The 19,537-nt window shown below is 45.9% G+C and overlaps 1 protein-coding gene and 1 long non-coding RNA gene across 2 annotated transcripts in view; one reads left to right on the forward strand and one right to left on the reverse strand.

Moving 5' to 3' along the window:
• Positions 1-18,838, reverse strand: part of LOC127912092 (secretory carrier-associated membrane protein 2-like) — a 33,803-nt gene extending 14,965 nt beyond the window's left edge. The window contains exons 1-5 of the mRNA XM_052480839.1: positions 18,701-18,838; positions 13,069-13,146; positions 12,729-12,815; positions 12,191-12,305; positions 2,009-2,137 (exon numbers count right to left, since the gene is read on the reverse strand). Of these exons, the coding sequence (XP_052336799.1) occupies positions 2,009-2,137; positions 12,191-12,305; positions 12,729-12,815; positions 13,069-13,146; positions 18,701-18,757 (466 nt within the window). The 5' untranslated portion in view covers positions 18,758-18,838. The remainder of the gene's footprint in view (positions 1-2,008; positions 2,138-12,190; positions 12,306-12,728; positions 12,816-13,068; positions 13,147-18,700) is intronic.
• Positions 2,150-6,581, forward strand: LOC127912093 (uncharacterized). Its single transcript, XR_008080667.1, has 11 exons — positions 2,150-2,821; positions 2,913-2,972; positions 3,005-3,154; positions 3,185-3,604; positions 3,664-4,183; positions 4,215-4,813; positions 4,949-5,064; positions 5,523-5,596; positions 5,633-5,842; positions 5,874-5,908; positions 6,512-6,581. It is a non-coding gene; the product is annotated as an uncharacterized LOC127912093 (long non-coding RNA).
• Positions 18,839-19,537: the final 699 nt, after the last annotated feature.

A 19,537-nucleotide genomic window follows, 5' to 3' on the forward strand; every position in this document is an offset into this window, starting at 1 on the left:
AGATATAGATAGATGGGTACAGATATAGATAGATAGTACAGGTATAGATATAGATGGGTATAGATATAGATAGATGGGTACAGGTATAGATATAGATAGATGGGTACAGGTATAGATATAGATGGGTATAGATATGGGTACAGGTACAGATATAGATAGATGGGTATAGATATAGATGGGTATAGATATAGATAGATGGGTACAGGTACAGATATAGATAGATGGGTACAGGTACAGATATAGATGGGTACAGGTATAGATATAGATAGATGGGTATAGATATAGATAGATGGGTACAGGTATAGATAGATGGGTACAGGTATAGATAGATGGGTACAGATATAGATAGATGGGTACAGGTATAGATAGATGGGTATAGATATAGATAGATGGGTACAGGTATAGATATAGATAGATGGGTACAGGTATAGATATAGATAGATGGGTACAGGTACAGATATAGATGGGTACAGATATAGATAGATGGGTATAGATATAGATAGATGGGTACAGGTATAGATAGATGGGTACAGATATAGATAGATAGGGGTACAGGTATAGATAGATACAGGTACAGATATAGATGGGTATAGATATAAATAGATGGGTACAGGTATAGATATAGATAGATAGTACAGGTATAGATAGATGGGTACAGGTATAGATAGATGGGTACAGGTATAGATAGATGGGTACAGGTATAGATAGATGGGTACAGGTATAGATAGATGGGTACAGGTATAGATATAGATAGATGGGTATAGATATAGATAGATGGGTACAGGTACAGATATAGATAGATGGGTACAGGTACAGATATAGATAGATGGGTACAGGTATAGATATATATAGATGGGTACAGGTATAGATAGATGGGTACAGTATAGATATAGATAGATGGGTACAGGTATAGATATAGATAGATGGGTACAGGTATAGATATAGATAGATGGGTACAGGTACAGATATAGATAGATGGGTACAGGTATAGATATAGATAGATGGGTACAGGTATAGATAGATGGGTACAGGTATAGATATAGATAGATGGGTACAGGTATAGATATAGATAGATGGGTACAGGTATAGATAGATGGGTATAGATGTACAGGTACAGATATAGAGGTATAGATATAGATGGGTATAGATGGGTACAGGTATAGATATAGATGGGTACAGGTACAGATATAGATGGGATAGATGGGTACAGGTATAGATATAGATAGATGGGTACAGGTACAGATATAGATGGGTATAGATGGGTACAGGTATAGATATAGATGGGTATAGATGGGTACAGGTATAGATATAGAGTATAGATGGGTACAGGTATAAATATAGATGGGATAGATGGGTACAGGTATAGATATAGATAGATGGGTATAGATATAGATAGATGGGTACATGTACAGATATAAATAGATGGGTACAGGTATAGATATAGATGGGTATAGATGGGTACAGGTACAGATATAGATGGGTATAGATGGGTACAGGTATAGATATAGATAGATGGGTACAGGTACAGATATAGATGGGTATAGATGGGTACAGGTATAGATATAGATGGGTATAGATGGGTACAGGTATAGATATAGATAGATGGGTACAGGTACAGGTATAGATGGTACAAGTACAGATATAGATGGGTACAGATATAGATGGGGACAGGTACAGATATAGATATAGATGGGTACAGATACAGATATAGATGGGTACAGATACATATATAGTTGGGACAGATACAGATATAGATGGGTACAGATATAGATGGGGACAGGTACAGATATAGATATAGATGGGTACAGATACAGATATAGATGGGTACAGATACATATATAGTTGGGACAGATACAGATATAGATGGGTACAGATATATTTGGGTACAGATACAGACAGAGCAGTGCCTGACATTACAATATACCGTGAGGTAACATCTTTGCTGTATTTAACAAAAGCAACTAACCAGTCTAACCAGTAGTGCCACACACACACACAGTGTACTTACGCATCCACAGATAGTACATCATCTGGCAGACCCTCCGGTGCTCCATGGGAATCTCCACCGAGAAGTCCTGGTAGAAGCAAGGATTTATGGGAAAAGCCTTGGGAAGAGGTGGCCAGTTGTTGTCCTTGCCTAATTAAAATAAAAATGGATTGATTAATATGTCATCCTTCACTTTTTTCCCCAAACAGCTCTATTGTAAAAATCATCTTTTCCCCCTTATCCGTGCTAGATTACGGAGACATAATCTATAGATCGACAGGTAAGGGTGCTCTCAAGCGGCTAGATGTTCTTTACCATTCGGAAATCAGATTTGCCACCAATACTCCTTAAAGGACACATCAGTTCACTCCTCTGTAAACTGGTCATCTCTGTATACCCGTCGCAAGACCCACTGGTTGATGCTCATTTATAAAACCCTCTTAGGCCTCACTCCCCCCTATCTGAGATATCTACTCTAGCCCTCATCCTCCACTTACAACACCTGTTCTGCCAGTCACATTCTGTTAAAGGTCCAAAAAGCACACACATCCTTGGGTCGCTTGTCTTTCCAGTTCACTGCAGCAAGCGACTGGAACGAGCTGAAACAAAAGGATATGTTCAGAGGTATATGGTGTGAGGAGAGGAAGGATAGAGGTATATGGTGAGAGGAGAGGAAGGATAGAGGTATATGGTGTGAGGAGAGGAAGGATAGAGGTATATGGTGAGAGGAGAGGAAGGATAGAGGTATATGGTGAGAGGAGAGGAAGGATAGAGGTATATGGTGTGGGGAGAGGAAGGATAGAGGTATATGGTGAGAGGAGAGGAAGGATAGAGGTATATGGTGTGGGGGAGAGGAAGGATAGAGGTATATGGTGTGAGGAGAGGAAGGATAGAGGTATATGGTGTGAGGAGAGGAAGGATAGAGGTATATGGTGAGAGGAGAGGAAGGATAGAGGTATATGGTGTGAGGAGAGGAAGGATAGAGGTATATGGTGTGAGAGGAGAGGAAGGATAGAGGTATATGGTGTGAGGAGAGGAAGGATAGAGGTATATGGTGTGAGGAGAGGAAGGATAGAGGTATATGGTGAGAGGAGAGGAAGGATAGAGGTATATGGTGTGAGGAGAGGAAGGATAGAGGTATATGGTGTGAGGAGAGGAAGGATAGAGGTATATGGTGAGAGGAGAGGAAGGATAGAGGTATATGGTGTGAGGAGAGGAAGGATAGAGGTATATGGTGTGGGGAGAGGAAGGATAGAGGTATATGGTGAGAGGAGAGGAAGGATAGAGGTATATGGTGTGAGGAGAGGAAGGATAGAGGTATATGGTGAGAGGAGAGGAAGGATAGAGGTATATGGTGAGAGGAGAGGAAGGATAGAGGTATATGGTGTGAGGAGAGGAAGGATAGAGGTATATGGTGTGAGGAGAGGAAGGATAGAGGTATATGGTGTGAGGAGAGGAAGGATAGAGGTATATGGTGAGAGGAGAGGAAGGATAGAGGTATATGGTGTGGGGAGAGGAAGGATAGAGGTATATGGTGTGAGGAGAGGAAGGATAGAGGTATATGGTGTGGGGAGAGGAAGGATAGAGGTATATGGTGAGAGGAGAGGAAGGATAGAGGTATATGGTGTGAGGAGAGGAAGGATAGAGGTATATGGTGTGGGAGAGGAAGGATAGAGGTATATGGTGAGAGGAGAGGAAGGATAGAGGTATATGGTGTGGGGAGAGGAAGGATAGAGGTATATGGTGAGAGGAGAGGAAGGATAGAGGTATATGGTGAGAGGAGAGGAAGGATAGAGGTATATGGTGTGGGGAGAGGAAGGATAGAGGTATATGGTGAGAGGAGAGGAAGGATAGAGGTATATGGTGTGAGGAGAGGAAGGATAGAGGTATATGGTGTGAGGAGAGGAAGGATAGAGGTATATGGTGTGGGGAGAGGAAGGATAGAGGTATATGGTGAGAGGAGAGGAGAGGAAGGATAGAGGTATATGGTGTGAGGAGAGGAAGGATAGAGGTATATGGTGTGAGGAGAGGAAGGATAGAGGTATATGGTGTGAGGAGAGGAAGGATAGAGGTATATGGTGTGAGGAGAGGAAGGATAGAGGTATATGGTGTGGGGAGAGGAAGGATAGAGGTATATGGTGTGAGGAGAGGAAGGATAGAGGTATATGGTGAGAGGAGAGGAGAGGAAGGATAGAGGTATATGGTGGGGAGGAGAGGAAGGATAGAGGTATATGGTGTGGGGAGAGGAAGGATAGAGGTATATGGTGTGAGGAGAGGAGAGGAAGGATAGAGGTATATGGTGTGAGGAGAGGAGAGGAAGGATAGAGGTATATGGTGTGAGGAGAGGAAGGATAGAGGTATATGGTGAGAGGAGAGGAAGGATAGAGGTATATGGTGTGAGGAGAGGAGAGGAAGGATAGAGGTATATGGTGTGAGGAGAGGAGAGGAAGGATAGAGGTATATGGTGAGAGGAGAGGAGAGGAAGGATAGAGGTATATGGTGTGGGGAGAGGAAGGATAGAGGTATATGGTGTGGGGAGAGGGTAGGATATGTTCAGAGGTATATGGTGTGAGGAGAGGGTAGGATATGTTCAGAGGTATATGGTGTGGGGAGAGGGTAGGATATGTTCAGAGGTATATGGTGTGGGGAGAGGGTAGGATAGAGGTATATGGTGTGGGGAGAGGGTAGGATATGTTCAGAGGTATATGGTGTGAGGAGAGGGTAGGATATGTTCAGAGGTATATGGTGTGGGGAGAGGGTAGGATAGAGGTATATGGTGTGGGGAGAGGGTAGGATATGTTCAGAGGTATATGGTGTGAGGAGAGGGTAGGATAGAGGTATATGGTGTGGGGAGAGGGTAGGATATGTTCAGAGGTATATGGTGGGGGGAGAGGGTAGGATAGAGGTATATGGTGTGGGGAGAGGGTAGGATATGTTCAGAGGTATATGGTGTGAGGAGAGGTAGGATATGTTCAGAGGTATATGGTGTGGGGAGAGGGTAGGATAGAGGTATATGGTGTGGGGAGAGGGTAGGATATGTTCAGAGGTATATGGTGTGAGGAGAGGGTAGGATAGAGGTATATGGTGTGGGGAGAGGGTAGGATATGTTCAGAGGTATATGGTGTGGGGAGAGGGTAGGATATGTCCAGAGGTATATGGTGAGGAGAGGGCAGGATAGAGGATATGGTGTGGGGGAGGGTAGGATAGAGGTATATGGTGGGGAGAGGGTAGGATATGTTCAGAGGTATATGGTGTGAGGAGAGGAGAGGAAGGATAGAGGTATATGGTGAGGGCAGGATATGTTCAGAGGTATATGGTGGAGGAAGGGTAGGATAGAGGTATATGGTGTGGGGAGAGGAGGATATGTTCAGAGGTATAGGGAGGGTAGGATAGAGGTATATGGTGGGGAGAGGGTAGGATATGTTCAGAGGTATATGGTGTGGGGAGAGGGTAGGATATGTTCAGAGGTATATGGTGTGGGGAGAGGGTAGGATATGTTCAGAGGTATATGGTGTGGGGAGAGGGTAGGATAGAGGTATATGGTGTGGGGAGAGGGTAGGATATGTTCAGAGGTATATGGTGTGAGGAGAGGGTAGGATATGTTCAGAGGTATATGGTGTGGGAGAGGGTAGGATATGTTCAGAGGTATATGGTGTGGGGAGAGGGTAGGATAGAGGTATATGGTGTGGGGAGAGGGTAGGATATGTTCAGAGGTATATGGTGTGGGGAGAGGGTAGGATATGTTCAGAGGTATATGGTGTGAGGAGAGGGTAGGATATGTTCAGAGGTATATGGTGTGGGGAGAGGGTAGGATATGTTCAGAGGTATATGGTGTGAGGAGAGGGTAGGATAGAGGTATATGGTGTGGGGAGAGGGTAGGATAGAGGTATATGGTGAGAGGAGAGGAGAGGAAGGATAGAGGTATATGGTTGGGAGAGGGTAGGATATGTTCAGAGGCATATGGTGTGGGAGAGGGTAGGATAGAGGTATATGGTGTGGGGAGGGAGGATATGTCAGAGGATATGGTGTGGGAGGAGGGTATGTTCAGAGGTATATGGTGTGGGGAGAGGGTAGGATATGTTCAGAGGTATATGGTGGGAGAGAGGTAGGATATGTTCAGAGGTATATGGTGTGGGGAGAGGGTAGGATATGTTCAGAGGTATATGGTGTGAGGAGAGGGGTAGGATAGAGGTATATGGTGTGGGAGAGGGTAGGATATGTTCAGAGGTATATGGTGTGGGGAGAGGGTAGGATATGTTCAGAGGTATATGGTGTGGGGAGAGGGTAGGATATGTTCAGAGGTATATGGTGTGGGAGAGGGTAGGATATGTTCAGAGGTATATGGTGTGAGGAGAGGGTAGGATATGTTCAGAGGTATATGGTGTGAGGAGAGGGTAGGATATGTTCAGAGGTATATGGTGTGGGGAGAGGAGGGATAGAGGTATAGAGGAAGGATAGAGGTATATGGGGAGGAGAGGAAGGATATGTCCAGAGGTATATGGTGTGGGGAGAGGAAGGATAGAGGTATATGGTGTGGGGAGAGGGTAGGATATGTCCAGAGGTATATGGTGTGGGGAGAGGGTAGGATATGTTCAGAGGTATATGGTGTGGGGAGGGAGGATATGTCAGAGGATATGGTTGGGGAGGGCAGGATATGTTCAGAGGTATATGGTGTGGGGAGAGGGTAGGATATGTTCAGAGGTATATGGTGTGGGGAGAGGGTAGGATATGTTCAGAGGTATATGGTGTGGGGAGAGGGTAGGATATGTTCAGAGGTATATGGTGTGGGGAGAGGGTAGGATATGTTCAGAGGTATATGGTGTGGGGAGAGGGTAGGATATGTTCAGAGGTATATGGTGTGGGGAGAGGGTAGGATATGTTCAGAGGTATATGGTGTGGGGAGAGGGTAGGATATGTTCAGAGGTATATGGTGTGGGGAGAGGGTAGGATATGTTCAGAGGTATATGGTGTGGGGAGAGGGTAGGATATGTTCAGAGGTATATGGTGTGGGGAGAGGGTAGGATATGTTCAGAGGTATATGGTGTGAGGAGAGGGTAGGATATGTTCAGAGGTATATGGTGTGAGGAGAGGGTAGGATATGTTCAGAGGTATATGGTGTGGGGAGAGGGTAGGATATGTTCAGAGGTATATGGTGTGGGGAGGGTAGGATATGTTCAGAGGTATATGGTGTGGGGAGAGGGTAGGATATGTTCAGAGGTATATGGTGTGGGGAGAGGGTAGGATATGTTCAGAGGTATATGGTGTGGGGAGAGGGTAGGATATGTTCAGAGGTATATGGTGTGGGGAGAGGTAGGATATGTCCAGAGGTATATGGTGTGGGGAGAGGGTAGGATATGTTCAGAGGTATATGGTGTGGGGAGAGGGTAGGATATGTTCAGAGGTATATGGTGTGGGGAGAGGGTAGGATATGTTCAGAGGTATATGGTGTGGGAGAGGGTAGGATATGTTCAGAGGTATATGGTGTGGGGAGAGGGTAGGATATGTTCAGAGGTATATGGTGTGGGGAGAGGGTAGGATATGTTCAGAGGTATATGGTTTGGGGAGAGGGCAGGGTAGAGGATATGGGGAGAGGGTCAGAGGTATATGGTGTGGGGAGAGGGTAGGATATGTTCAGAGGTATATGGTGTGAGGAGAGGGGTAGGATATGTTCAGTAGGTTATATGGTGTGAGGAGAGGGTAGGATATGTTCAGAGGTATATGGTGTGGGAGAGGGTAGGATAGGTAGAGGTATAGTGAGGAGAGGGTAGGATATGTTCAGAGGTATATGGTGTGAGGAGAGGGTAGGATATGTTCAGAGGTATATGGTGTGGGGAGAGGGTAGGATATGTTCAGAGGTATATGGTGTGAGGAGAGGGAGGATATGTCCAGAGGTATATGGTGTGGGAGAGGGTAGGATATGTTCAGAGGTATATGGTGTGGGGAGAGGGTAGGATATGTTCAGAGGTATATGGTGTGGGGAGAGGGTAGGATATGTTCAGAGGTATATGGTGTGGGGAGAGGGTAGGATATGTTCAGAGGTATATGGTGTGGGGAGAGGGTAGGATATGTTCAGAGGTATATGGTGTGGGAGAGGGTAGGATATGTTCAGAGGTATATGGTGTGGGGAGAGGGTAGGATATGTTCAGAGGTATATGGGTGGGGAGAGGGTAGGATATGTTCAGAGGTATATGGTGTGGGAGAGGGTAGGATATGTTCAGAGGTATATGGTGTGGGGAGAGGGTAGGATATGTTCAGAGGTATATGGTGTGGGGAGGGATAGGATATGTCCAGAGGTATATGGGTGAGGAGAGGGAAGGATATGTTCAGAGGTATATGGTGTTCAGAGGGGAGAGGGAAGGATATAGAGGTATATGGTGGGGAGAGGGTAGGATATGTTCAGAGGTATATGGTGTGGGGGAGGGGCAGGATATCAGAGGTATATGGTGTGGGGGAGGGTAGGATATGTTCAGAGGTATATGGTGTGGGGAGAGGGTAGGATATGTTCAGAGGTATATGGTGTGGGGAGAGGGTAGGATATGTTCAGAGGTATATGGTGTGGGGAGAGGGTAGGATATGTTCAGAGGTATATGGTGTGGGGAGAGGGTAGGATATGTTCAGAGGTATATGGTGTGGGAGAGGGTAGGATATGTTCAGAGGTATATGGTGTGAGGAGAGGGTAGGATAGAGGTATATGGTGTGAGGAGAGGTAGGATATGTTCAGAGGTATATGGTGTGGGAGAGGGTAGGATATGTTCAGAGGTATATGGTGTGGGGAGAGGGTAGGATATGTTCAGAGGTATATGGTGTGGGGAGAGGGGATATGTGTCAGAGGATAGGATATGTTCAGAGGTATATGGTGGAGGAGAGGGTAGGATATGTTCAGAGGTATATGGTGTGGGGAGAGGGTAGGATATGTTCAGAGGTATATGGTGTGGGGAGATGGTGTGGGGAGGGTAGGATATGTTCAGAGGTATATGGTGTGGGGGGGAGGGTAGGATATGTTCAGAGGTATATGGTGTGGGGAGAGGGTAGGATATGTTCAGAGGTATATGGTGTGGGGAGAGGGTAGGATATGTTCAGAGGTATATGGTGTGAGGAGAGGGTAGGATATGTTCAGAGGTATATGGTGTGGGGAGAGGGTAGGATATGTTCAGAGGTATATGGTGTAGGGGGAGAGGGTAGGATATGTTCAGAGGTATATGGTGTGGGGAGAGGGTAGGATATGTTCAGAGGTATATGGTGTGGGGAGAGGGTAGGATATGTTCAGAGGTATATGGTGTGGGGAGGGTAGGATATGTTCAGAGGTATATGGTGTGGGGAGGGTAGGATATGTTCAGAGGTATATGGTGTGGGGAGAGGGTAGGATATGTTCAGAGGTATATGGTGTGGGAGAGGGTAGGATATGTTCAGAGGTATATGGTGTGGGGAGAGGGTAGGATATGTTCAGAGGTATATGGTGTGGGAGAGGGTAGGATATGTTCAGAGGTATATGGTGTGGGGGAGGGTAGGATATGTTCAGAGGTAGGATATGGTGTGGGGAGAGGGTAGGATATGTTCAGAGGTATATGGTGTGGGAGAGGGTAGGATATGTTCAGAGGTATATGGTGTTCAGGAGAGGGTAGGATATGTTCAGAGGTATATGGTGTGGGGAGAGGGTAGGATATGTTCAGAGGTATATGGTGTGGGGAGAGGGTAGGATATGTTCAGAGGTATATGGTGTGGGAGAGGGTAGGATATGTTCAGAGGTATATGGTGTGGGGAGAGGGTAGGATATGTTCAGAGGTATATGGTGTGGGGAGAGGGTAGGATATGTTCAGAGGTATATGGTGTGGGGAGAGGGTAGGATATGTTCAGAGGTATATGGTGTGGGGAGAGGGTAGGATATGTTCAGAGGTATATGGTGTGGGGGAGGGGGAGAGGGTAGGATATGTTCAGAGGTATATGGTGTGGGAGAGGGTAGGATATGTTCAGAGGTATATGGTGTGGGGAGAGGGTAGGATATGTTCAGAGGTATATGGTGTGGGGAGAGGGTAGGATATGTTCAGAGGTATATGGTGTGGGGAGAGGGTAGGATATGTTCAGAGGTATATGGTGTGGGGAGAGGGTAGGATATGTTCAGAGGTATATGGTGTGAGGAGAGGGTAGGATATGTTCAGAGGTATATGGTGTGGGGAGAGGGTAGGATATGTTCAGAGGTATATGGTGTGGGGAGAGGGTAGGATATGTTCAGAGGTATATGGTGTGGGGAGAGGGTAGGATATGTTCAGAGGTATATGGTGTGGGGAGAGGGTAGGATATGTTCAGAGGTATATGGTGTGGGGAGAGGGTAGGATATGTTCAGAGGTATATGGTGTGGGGAGAGGGTAGGATATGTTCAGAGGTATATGGTGTGGGGAGAGGGTAGGATATGTTCAGAGGTATATGGTGTGGGGAGAGGGTAGGATATGTTCAGAGAGGGTAGGATATGTTCAGAGGTATATGGTGTGAGGAGAGGGTAGGATATGTTCAGAGGTATATGGGTATATGGGGGGAGGGTAGGATATGTTCAGAGGTATATGAGGAGGAGGGTAGGATATGTGTATATGGGAGAGAGGGTAGGATATGTTCAGAGGTATATGGTGTGGGAGAGGGTAGGATATGTTCAGAGGTATATGGTGTGGGGAGAGGGTAGGATATGTTCAGAGGTATATGGTGTGGGGAGAGGGTAGGATATGTTCAGAGGTATATGGTGTGGGAGAGGGTAGGATATGTCAGAGGTATATGGTGTGGGGAGAGGGTAGGATAGAGGTATATGGTGTGTAGGGGGAGAGGGTAGGATATGTTCAGAGGTATATGGTGTGGGGGAGAGGGTAGGGTAGGTATATGGTGTGGGGAGAGGGTAGGATAGTTCAGAGGTATATGGTGTGGGAGGAGGGTAGGATATGGTTCAGAGGTATATGGTGTGGGGAGAGGGTAGGATATGTTCAGAGGTATATGGTGTGGGGAGAGGGTAGGATATGTTCAGAGGTATATGGTGTGTGGGAGAGGGTAGGATATGTTCAGAGGTATATGGTGTGGGAGAGGGTAGGATATGTTCAGAGGTATATGGTGTGGGAGAGTAGGGGGAGGTATATGGGTAGGAGGGTAGGATATGTTCAGAGGTATATGGTGTGGGAGAGGGTAGGATATGTTCAGAGGTATATGGTGTGGGGGAGAGGGTAGGATATGTTCAGAGGTATATGGGTGGGGAGAGGGTAGGATATGTTCAGAGGTATATGGTGTGGGGAGAGGGTAGGATATGTTCAGAGGTATATGGTGTGGGGAGAGGGTAGGATATGTTCAGAGGTATATGGTGTGGGGAGAGGGTAGGATATGTTCAGAGGTATATGGTGTGGGGAGAGGGTAGGATATGTTCAGAGGTATATGGTGTGGGAGAGGGTAGGATATGTTCAGAGTATATGGTGTGGGGAGAGGTAGGATATCAGAGGTATATGGTGTGGGGAGAGGGTAGATATGTTCAGAGGTATATGGTGTGGGGAGGGTAGGATATGTTCAGAGGTATATGGTGTGGGGAGGGAGGGGTCAGAGGATATGTTCAGGGAGGATATGTTCAGAGGTATATGGTGTGGGGGAGGGAGGGTAGGTATATGGTGTGGGAGAGGGTAGGATATGTTCAGAGGTATATGGTGTGGGGAGAGGGTAGGATATGTTCAGAGGTATATGGTGTGGGGAGAGGGTAGGATATGTTCAGAGGTATATGGTGTGGGGGAGAGGGTAGGATATGTTCAGAGGTATATGGTGTGGGGAGAGGGTAGGATATGTTCAGAGGTATATGGTGTGAGGAGAGGGTAGGATATGTTCAGAGGTATATGGTGTGGGGAGAGGGTAGGATATGTTCAGAGGTATATGGTGTGGGGAGAGGGTAGGATATGTTCAGAGGTATATGGTGTGGGGAGAGGGTAGGATATGTTCAGAGGTATATGGTGTGGGGAGAGGGTAGGATATGTTCAGAGGTATATGGTGTGGGGAGAGGGTAGGATATGTTCAGAGGTATATGGTGTGGGGAGAGGGTAGGTTATGTTCAGAGGTATATGGTGTGGGGAGAGGGTAGGATATGTTCAGAGGTATATGGTGTGGGGAGAGGGTAGGATAGAGGTATATGGTGTGGGGAGAGGGTAGGTTATGTTCAGAGGTATATGGTGTGGGGAGAAGGGAGGGAGTGACCTGTTGCGGTTCCCCTGCTCTGCAACTCCTTCTCTCTGTCCTCCAGATCTGCAGCCTTCCGCTCCAGCTCCTCCTGCTGCCTCAGCAGGCTAGCCTGGCCCGCAGCCTCCGTGACCTGGAGGGACAGGAGGAGAGAGAGGACAGGTGACATTTTGGCTTGAATGTTGGCTGTATTGTTCACATACATACGTGATATAACATTAGGCTATTCCATTTCTCATCACATGTAACCACATAAATAGTTTGAGGTAAACAATATATACTTTTGCTCATGGGTGTGGAGAGGTGGGTCCCTTTCTGGCCAATCAGCTCGTTTATGGACCATATATTGGTCCATTTAAAAGGGAGCTTGTTTTGGCGATCCCTAACCCCCAGAAGCAAAATCTTCCATATATCTTCTTTAAAATCAGTATTGGACAAGTAGACAGTCAAATATGGAAAAGGAAAAAGTCCATATTTTCATTCTTATGTGAAGACATTGATGGCTTATGGCTCCATTGTAAACTAGTGACCAGCATCATCCAGCGTCCTCACTGACCTGTGGCCCGGGCTCTGTTGACGGCTGCAGCACGGCAGGCTGGGAAGGGATCCTGGAGGCCGGAATGGTGGGCCCTGATAGGCTAACCTGAAACAGGAAATACACATGGCAGAGTGAGAAAAAGCGGGGCAAAAAACACACACAATACAGGGGCATCAGTCTATTCAATGTCAGTTACTCTAGTTTTGATAAGTGTGTGTGTGTGTGTGTGTGTGTGTGTGTGTGTGTGTGTGTGTGTGTGTGTGTGTGTGTGTGTGTGTGTGTGTGTGTGTGTGTGTGTGTGTGTGTGTGTGTGTGTGTGTGTGTGTGTGTGTGCAGGGGTAAAAGCAAGTGATCTTACCGTCTGATGGTCTGGGAAAGGGTTAAATTGATCAATGTGGTCTACGTCAGAGTTGGTCACTTGTGTAACCGAGGGATCCTGAAACAAAACAACACAGTTCCTCGTCAGTATATGCAACAATCAGCTCATTCTCATTAGCATTACGTTCAACGTAATTATAGTCTCATTTAATAGGCCTATCAATCCATTGCAGAAAGAAGGTGTGATGCAACAATGGCGGCCTTCACATGTGACGTTCGTAGCCTTCAATAACAGAACTCATATAACAGAGATTGCTTATGAATTATTGTGATATTTCAGGGGGCCGAATAGCTCAAGAAGAAGCTTATTTTCCTGAAGTAAAAAAAATGTGTATGGAACGTCAGTCGCGGACCACCGCACTCAACCCAGAGTCCAGTTTGTCTTGATATGTCAACCCAGAGTCCAGTTGATATGTCAACCCAGAGTCCAGTTGATATGTCAACCCAGAGTCCAGTTTGACTTGATATGTCAACCCAGAGTCCAGTTTGACTTGATATGTCAACCCAGAGTCCAGTTTGACTTGATATGTCAACCCAGAGTCCAGTTTGACTTGATATGTCAACCCAGAGTCCAGTTGATATGTCAACCCAGAGTCCAGTTGATATGTCAACCCAGAGTCCAGTTTGCCTTGATATGTCAACCCAGAGTCCAGTTGATATGTCAACCCAGAGTCCAGTTTGTCTTGATATGTCAACCCAGAGTCCAGTTGATATGTCAACCCAGAGTCCAGTTTGATATGTCAACCCAGAGTCCAGTTTGACTTGATATGTCAACCCAGAGACCAGTTTGCCTTGATATGTCAACCCAGAGTCCAGTTTGACTTGATATGTCAACCCAGAGTCCAGTTTGACTTGATATGTCAACCCAGAGTCCAGTTGACTTGATATGTCAACCCAGAGTCCAGTTTGACTTGATATGTCAACCCAGAGTCCAGTTGATATGTCAACCCAGAGTCCAGTTTGACTTGATATGTCAACCCAGAGTCCAGTTTGACTTGATATGTCAACCCAGAGTCCAGTTTGCCTTGATATGTCAACCCAGAGTCCAGTTTGTCTTGATATCCTCTCAAGCTGTCAGGTTGGGTGGGGAGTGTGGCAGCACAGCTATTTTCAGGTCTCTCCAGAGATGGCTCGATCAGGTTCAAGTCTGTTCTCTGGCTGAGCCACTCAAGGACATTTAGAGACTTGTCCCGAAGCCACTCCTGTGTTGTCTTGGCTGTGCGCTTAGGGTCGTTGTCCTGTTGGAAGGTGAGCCTTCACCCCAGTCTGAGCTCCTGAGCGCTCTGGAGCAGATTTTCATCAAGGATCTCTGTACTTTGCTCCGTTCAGCTTTGCCTTGATACTGACTAGTCTCCCAGTCCCTGCTGCTGAAAAACATCCCCAAATCATGATGTTGCCACCACCACGCTTTACCATAAGGATGGCGCCAGGTTTTCTCCAGACGTGACTCTTGGCATTCAAGCCAAAGAGTTCAATCTTGTTTTTTTCATGGTCTGAGAGTCCTCTAGGTGCCCTTTGGCAAACTCCAAGTGGGCTGTCATGTGCCTTTTACTCAAATCAAATTGTATTTGTCACATGGTTAGCAGATGTTAATGCGAGTGTAGCGAAATGCTTGTGCTTCTAGTTCCGACAATGCAGTAATAACCAACAAGTAATCTAGCTAACAATTCCAAAACTACTACCTTATAGACACATGTGTAAGGGGATAAGAATATGTACATAAAGATATATGAGTGAGTGATGGTACAGAGCGGCATAGGCAAGATACAGTAGATGGTATTGAGTGCAGTATATACATATGAGATGAGTATGTAAACAAAGTGGCATAGTTAAAGTGGCTAGTGATACATGTATTACATAAAGATGCAGTAGATGATATAGAGTACAGTATATAGATATATATATGAGATGAATAATGTAGGGTATGTAAACATTATATTAGGTAGCATTGTTTAAAGTGGCTAGTGATATATTTGACATAATTTCCCATCAATTCCCATTATTAAAGTGGCTGGAGTTGAGTCAGTGTGTTGGTAGCAGCCACTCAATGTTAGTGGTGGCTGTTTAACAGTCTGATGGCCTTGAGATAGAAGCTGTTTTTCAGTCTCTCGGTCCCAGCTTTGATGCATCTGTACTGACCTCGCCTTCTGGATGATAGCGGGGTGAACAGGTAGTGGCTCGGGTGGTTGTTGTCCTTGATGATCTTAATGGCCTTCCTGTGACATCGGGTGGTGTAGGTGTCCTGGAGGGCAGGTAGTTTGCCCCCGGTGATGCGTTGTGCAGACCTCACTACCCTCTGGAGAGCCTTGCGGTTGTGGGTGGAGCAGTTGCCGTACCAGGCGGTGATACAGCCCGACAGGATGCTCTCGATTGTGCATCTGTAAAAGTTTGTGAGTGCTTTTGGTGACAAGCCGAATTTCTTCAGCCTCCTGAGGTTGAAGAGGCGCTGCTGCGCCTTCTTCACGATGCTGTCTGTGTGGGTGGACCAATTCAGTTTGTCTGTGATGTGTACGCCGAGGAACTTAAAACTTACTACCCTCTCCACTACTGTCCCATCAATGTGGATAGGGGGGTGTTCCCTCTGCTGTTTCCTGAAGTCCACAATCATCTCCTTAGTTTTGTTGACGTTGAGTGTGAGGTTATTTTCCTGACACCACACTCCGAGGGCCCTCACCTCCTCCCTGTAGGCCGTCTCGTCGTTGTTGGTAATCAAGCCTACCACTGTTGTGTCGTCCGCAAACTTGATGATTGAGTTGGAGGCGTGCGTGGCCACGCAGTCGTGGGTGAACAGGGAGTACAGGAGAGGGCTCAGAACGCACCCTTGTGGGGCCCCAGTGTTGAGGATCAGCGGGGTGGAAATGTTGTTGCCTACCCTCACCACCTGGGGGCGGCCCGTCAGGAAGTCCAGTACCCAGTTGCACAGGGCGGGGTCGAGACCCAGGGTCTCGAGCTTGATGATGAGCTTGGAGGGCACTATGGTGTTAAATGCCGAGCTGTAGTCGATGAACAGCATTCTCACATAGGTATTCCTCTTGTCCAGATGGGTTAGGGCAGTGTGCAGTGTGGTTGAGATTGCATCGTCTGTGGACCTATTTGGGCGGAAAGCAAATTGCAGTGAGTCTAGGGTGTCAGGTAGGGTGGAGGTGATATGGTCCTTGACTAGTCTCTCAAAGCACTTCATGATGACGGAAGTGAGTGCTACGGGGCGGTAGTCGTTTAGCTCAGTTACCTTAGCTTTCTTGGGAACAGGAACAATGGTGGCCCTCTTGAAGCATGTGGGAACAACAGACTGGGATAGGGATTGATTGAATATGTCCATAAACACACCAGCCAGCTGGTCTGCGCATGCTCTGAGGGCGCGGCTGGGGATGCCGTCTGGGCCTGCAGCCTTGCGAGGGTTGACACGTTTAAATGTTTTCCTCACGTCGGCTGAAGTGAAGGAGAGTCCGCATGTTTTAGTTGCAGGCCGTGTCAGTGGCACTGTACTGAGGACTGTACTGAGGACTGTACTGAGGACTGTACTGAGGAGTGGCCTCCGTCTGGCCACTCTATCATAAAGGCCTGATTGGTGGAGTGCTGCAGAGATGCTTGTCCTTCTGGAAGGTTCTCCAATCTCCAGAGGAATTCTGGAGCTCTGTCATAGAAGCCATTGGCTTCTTGGTCACCTCCCTGACCAAGGCCCTTCTCTCCCGATTGCTCAGTTTGGCTGGGCGGCCAGCTCAAGGAAGACCAAGACTCTTCCTTCCAAACTTCTTCCATTGAAGAATTATGGAGGCGACTGTGTTCTTGGGGACCTTCAATGCTGCAGATTTTTTTCGGTATCCTTCACCAAATCTGTACCTCGACACAATCCTGTCTCGGAGCTCTACAGACAATTTGGTCGACCTCATGGCTTGGTTTTTGCTCTGATATGCACTTTCAACTGTGGGACCTAATATAGACAGGTGTGTGCCTTTCCAAATCATGTCCAATCAATTGAATTTACCACAGGTGGACTCTAATCAAGTTGTAGAAACATCTCAAGGATGACCAATGGAAATAGGATGCATCCGAGCTCAATTTTGAGGATCTGAATATTTATGTAAAGAAGGTATTTCTGTTTTTTTTATTTTGAATAAATTAGCAAAAATGTCTAAACCTGTTTTTGCTTTGCTATTATGGGGTGTAAATCTATTGTGTGTAGATTGATGAGGGGTGTGTAGATTGATGAGCGGGGAAATGTTTAACCCATTTTAGAATAAGGAAAAAATGTGGAAAATGTCAAGGGGTCTGAATACTTTCCAAAGGCACTGTATCTCATACAGGCCGGGCCTATAGATAGGCCTATCCAGATTTGTTACAGCAGTAACAATACCTTTTCACTGTACAAGTAGCAAACAGTCCTGTAAGTTTTAATTGAAACATTTGTTTAGCCTAGATGTTGAATTCTGTCATGAACTAGGTACTGAAAAGTACTGAAAATTGGTAAAGTATTGTTTCATACTAAGATGCTGAAATAGGACCATTTAACAGCGTATTTAATGGAGCTGTGTCGCTAGTCAATACGTCCGTATGCGTATTCACAGGAAACATTTCCCAGTTTGAAACTGCCAAGAAGCCATACATTCTGAGTGAGAGTCAGGCTACTGAGCGTTTAACTTTCGTCCGTTCTACAAGCTCGCTTGAACCAGGGACTCTGCACACATCATCAACAACTGACACCCAGGAAGCATCGTTACCCACATCGCGCCACAGGAGCCGCAGCCCTTACAGAGCAAGGGTGGCCATCTACGTCACCGATCGAACCGCTATTAGCGTGCACCACCGCTAACGAGCTAGCCATTTCACATCGGTTACATGAGCATAACACTGATAATTGATATTCATGTCTCGCCCGTGTATACCATCTTCACTGATGTGTAATAGAGTTTGTCCAGACTCTCTCTCTCTCACACTTCCTAGATGGCCAGTGTGGCCCCAGGCTTTATCCCTATCTCTGCTTGACAGTTGCATTGCTCAGATAAATCAGACACATGGTTAGAGGCTACGATTTTCTTCCGTTACATTTCACACCCACATTCTGTGTTTGGAGTGAAGTGACTTCGTAGCCTAATTGGTGTTTTGAGATTCCATTTTGCTGAGCTCTATTGGGAGATATTGTAAAAGGTGCAACTGAACGGTAAAAGCCTACAGCCTAGACATCCTGGAGGCTGTGACGTTTGTTCACATCTAAACCTAAACCGCATTGTGTCGGTTCATGGGGGGGAAAAAAGATGCATTCACTGACAGTGCGCTCATAACGTAGCCTATAGGGCCTACTTTGTAACTATTTAGCCTTCTTTACTGAGAAAGCGTCGTAGACTAACGGTCTTATTTATCAGCTTGTACGCTATTTCCTTTATCAAATGTACACCGTTACTTTTGCAACTTCTTGTATCTGAGGGAGATGGGGAAAACCCAACCTGAACTGGAGACAAATGAGTGGCTAAACCCTTGTCAATCACGCTACACACCCAGATACACCCAAAAAGTTTCCTGTGTGTTACTTTGTAGCAAGACTTGGTGAAAAGTTAGTGCCAACTTTGTATCAACACGTGTGTAAAAAAAAAAATATTATAATAAAAGCGTATTACCTGAAAAGGGTTGATGTCGTACGATTCTGCAAATGGGTTATCTTCAAAATCCGACATTTTAATAGCGTTTTATAATATCTTCTCAAAGTAGAAACAATATAGTCCTCCTATCGCTTGATCAGCTCCTCTTTCTTTCATTGGTTACTTCCTGAAATTGAGTTTAAGTGCGCAGAGGTAGGCTACATAAGAGATTGACAGTTACGTTATTTGGATAGTCAAGTACAGTGCGTCATCTGTAGATTTAAAAACAAACATCTATCGAACCTTTATTTAACTAAAAATATATGTTTTGGGACGCAGACGTCTCAGATTTATTTAATACAAATGGACATGTTTTTAATACCAAATTGAGGACACACTAGCTAGGCCAATAATTAAAATCACAATCATTTGGAAACATTCCCTAAGCTAATGTAGACTAGGTCAAAGTTTGATAAGAAAAAACTATTTTCATTTGAACAAAACTATATCAGAGAAAATATAGACGTACAGGTGGTTTGAAAGTGACAAGGATGAGCCCATCGCATATCATAACGTCAGAACTACTGTAAACGCTGACGTTCCAGCGATGGAGGAAGTAAGAGGTGAGACATATTTATCCCATTTTGTCTCCCCCCTGATGATTGTTGCAGTTTCTTATTTTTCTCTTTTCTGGATGTTGGGCAGGTAGCCTAGCAGTTAGAGTGTTTTGCTGGTAACCAAAAGGTTGCTTGTTCGAATCCCCGAGACGGCAAGGTGTAAAATATGCCTGTGATGTGACCCCACTCTGAAGGTGGAGTTAGGATATGCAATAAGTAGTGGTTTTCTCCAGACAATGTATTATTCTTGTCCTGCAGA

Source organism: Oncorhynchus keta, chromosome 26 (assembly GCF_023373465.1).
Source record: "Oncorhynchus keta strain PuntledgeMale-10-30-2019 chromosome 26, Oket_V2, whole genome shotgun sequence".
NCBI classification, from domain to species: domain Eukaryota; kingdom Metazoa; phylum Chordata; class Actinopteri; order Salmoniformes; family Salmonidae; genus Oncorhynchus; species Oncorhynchus keta.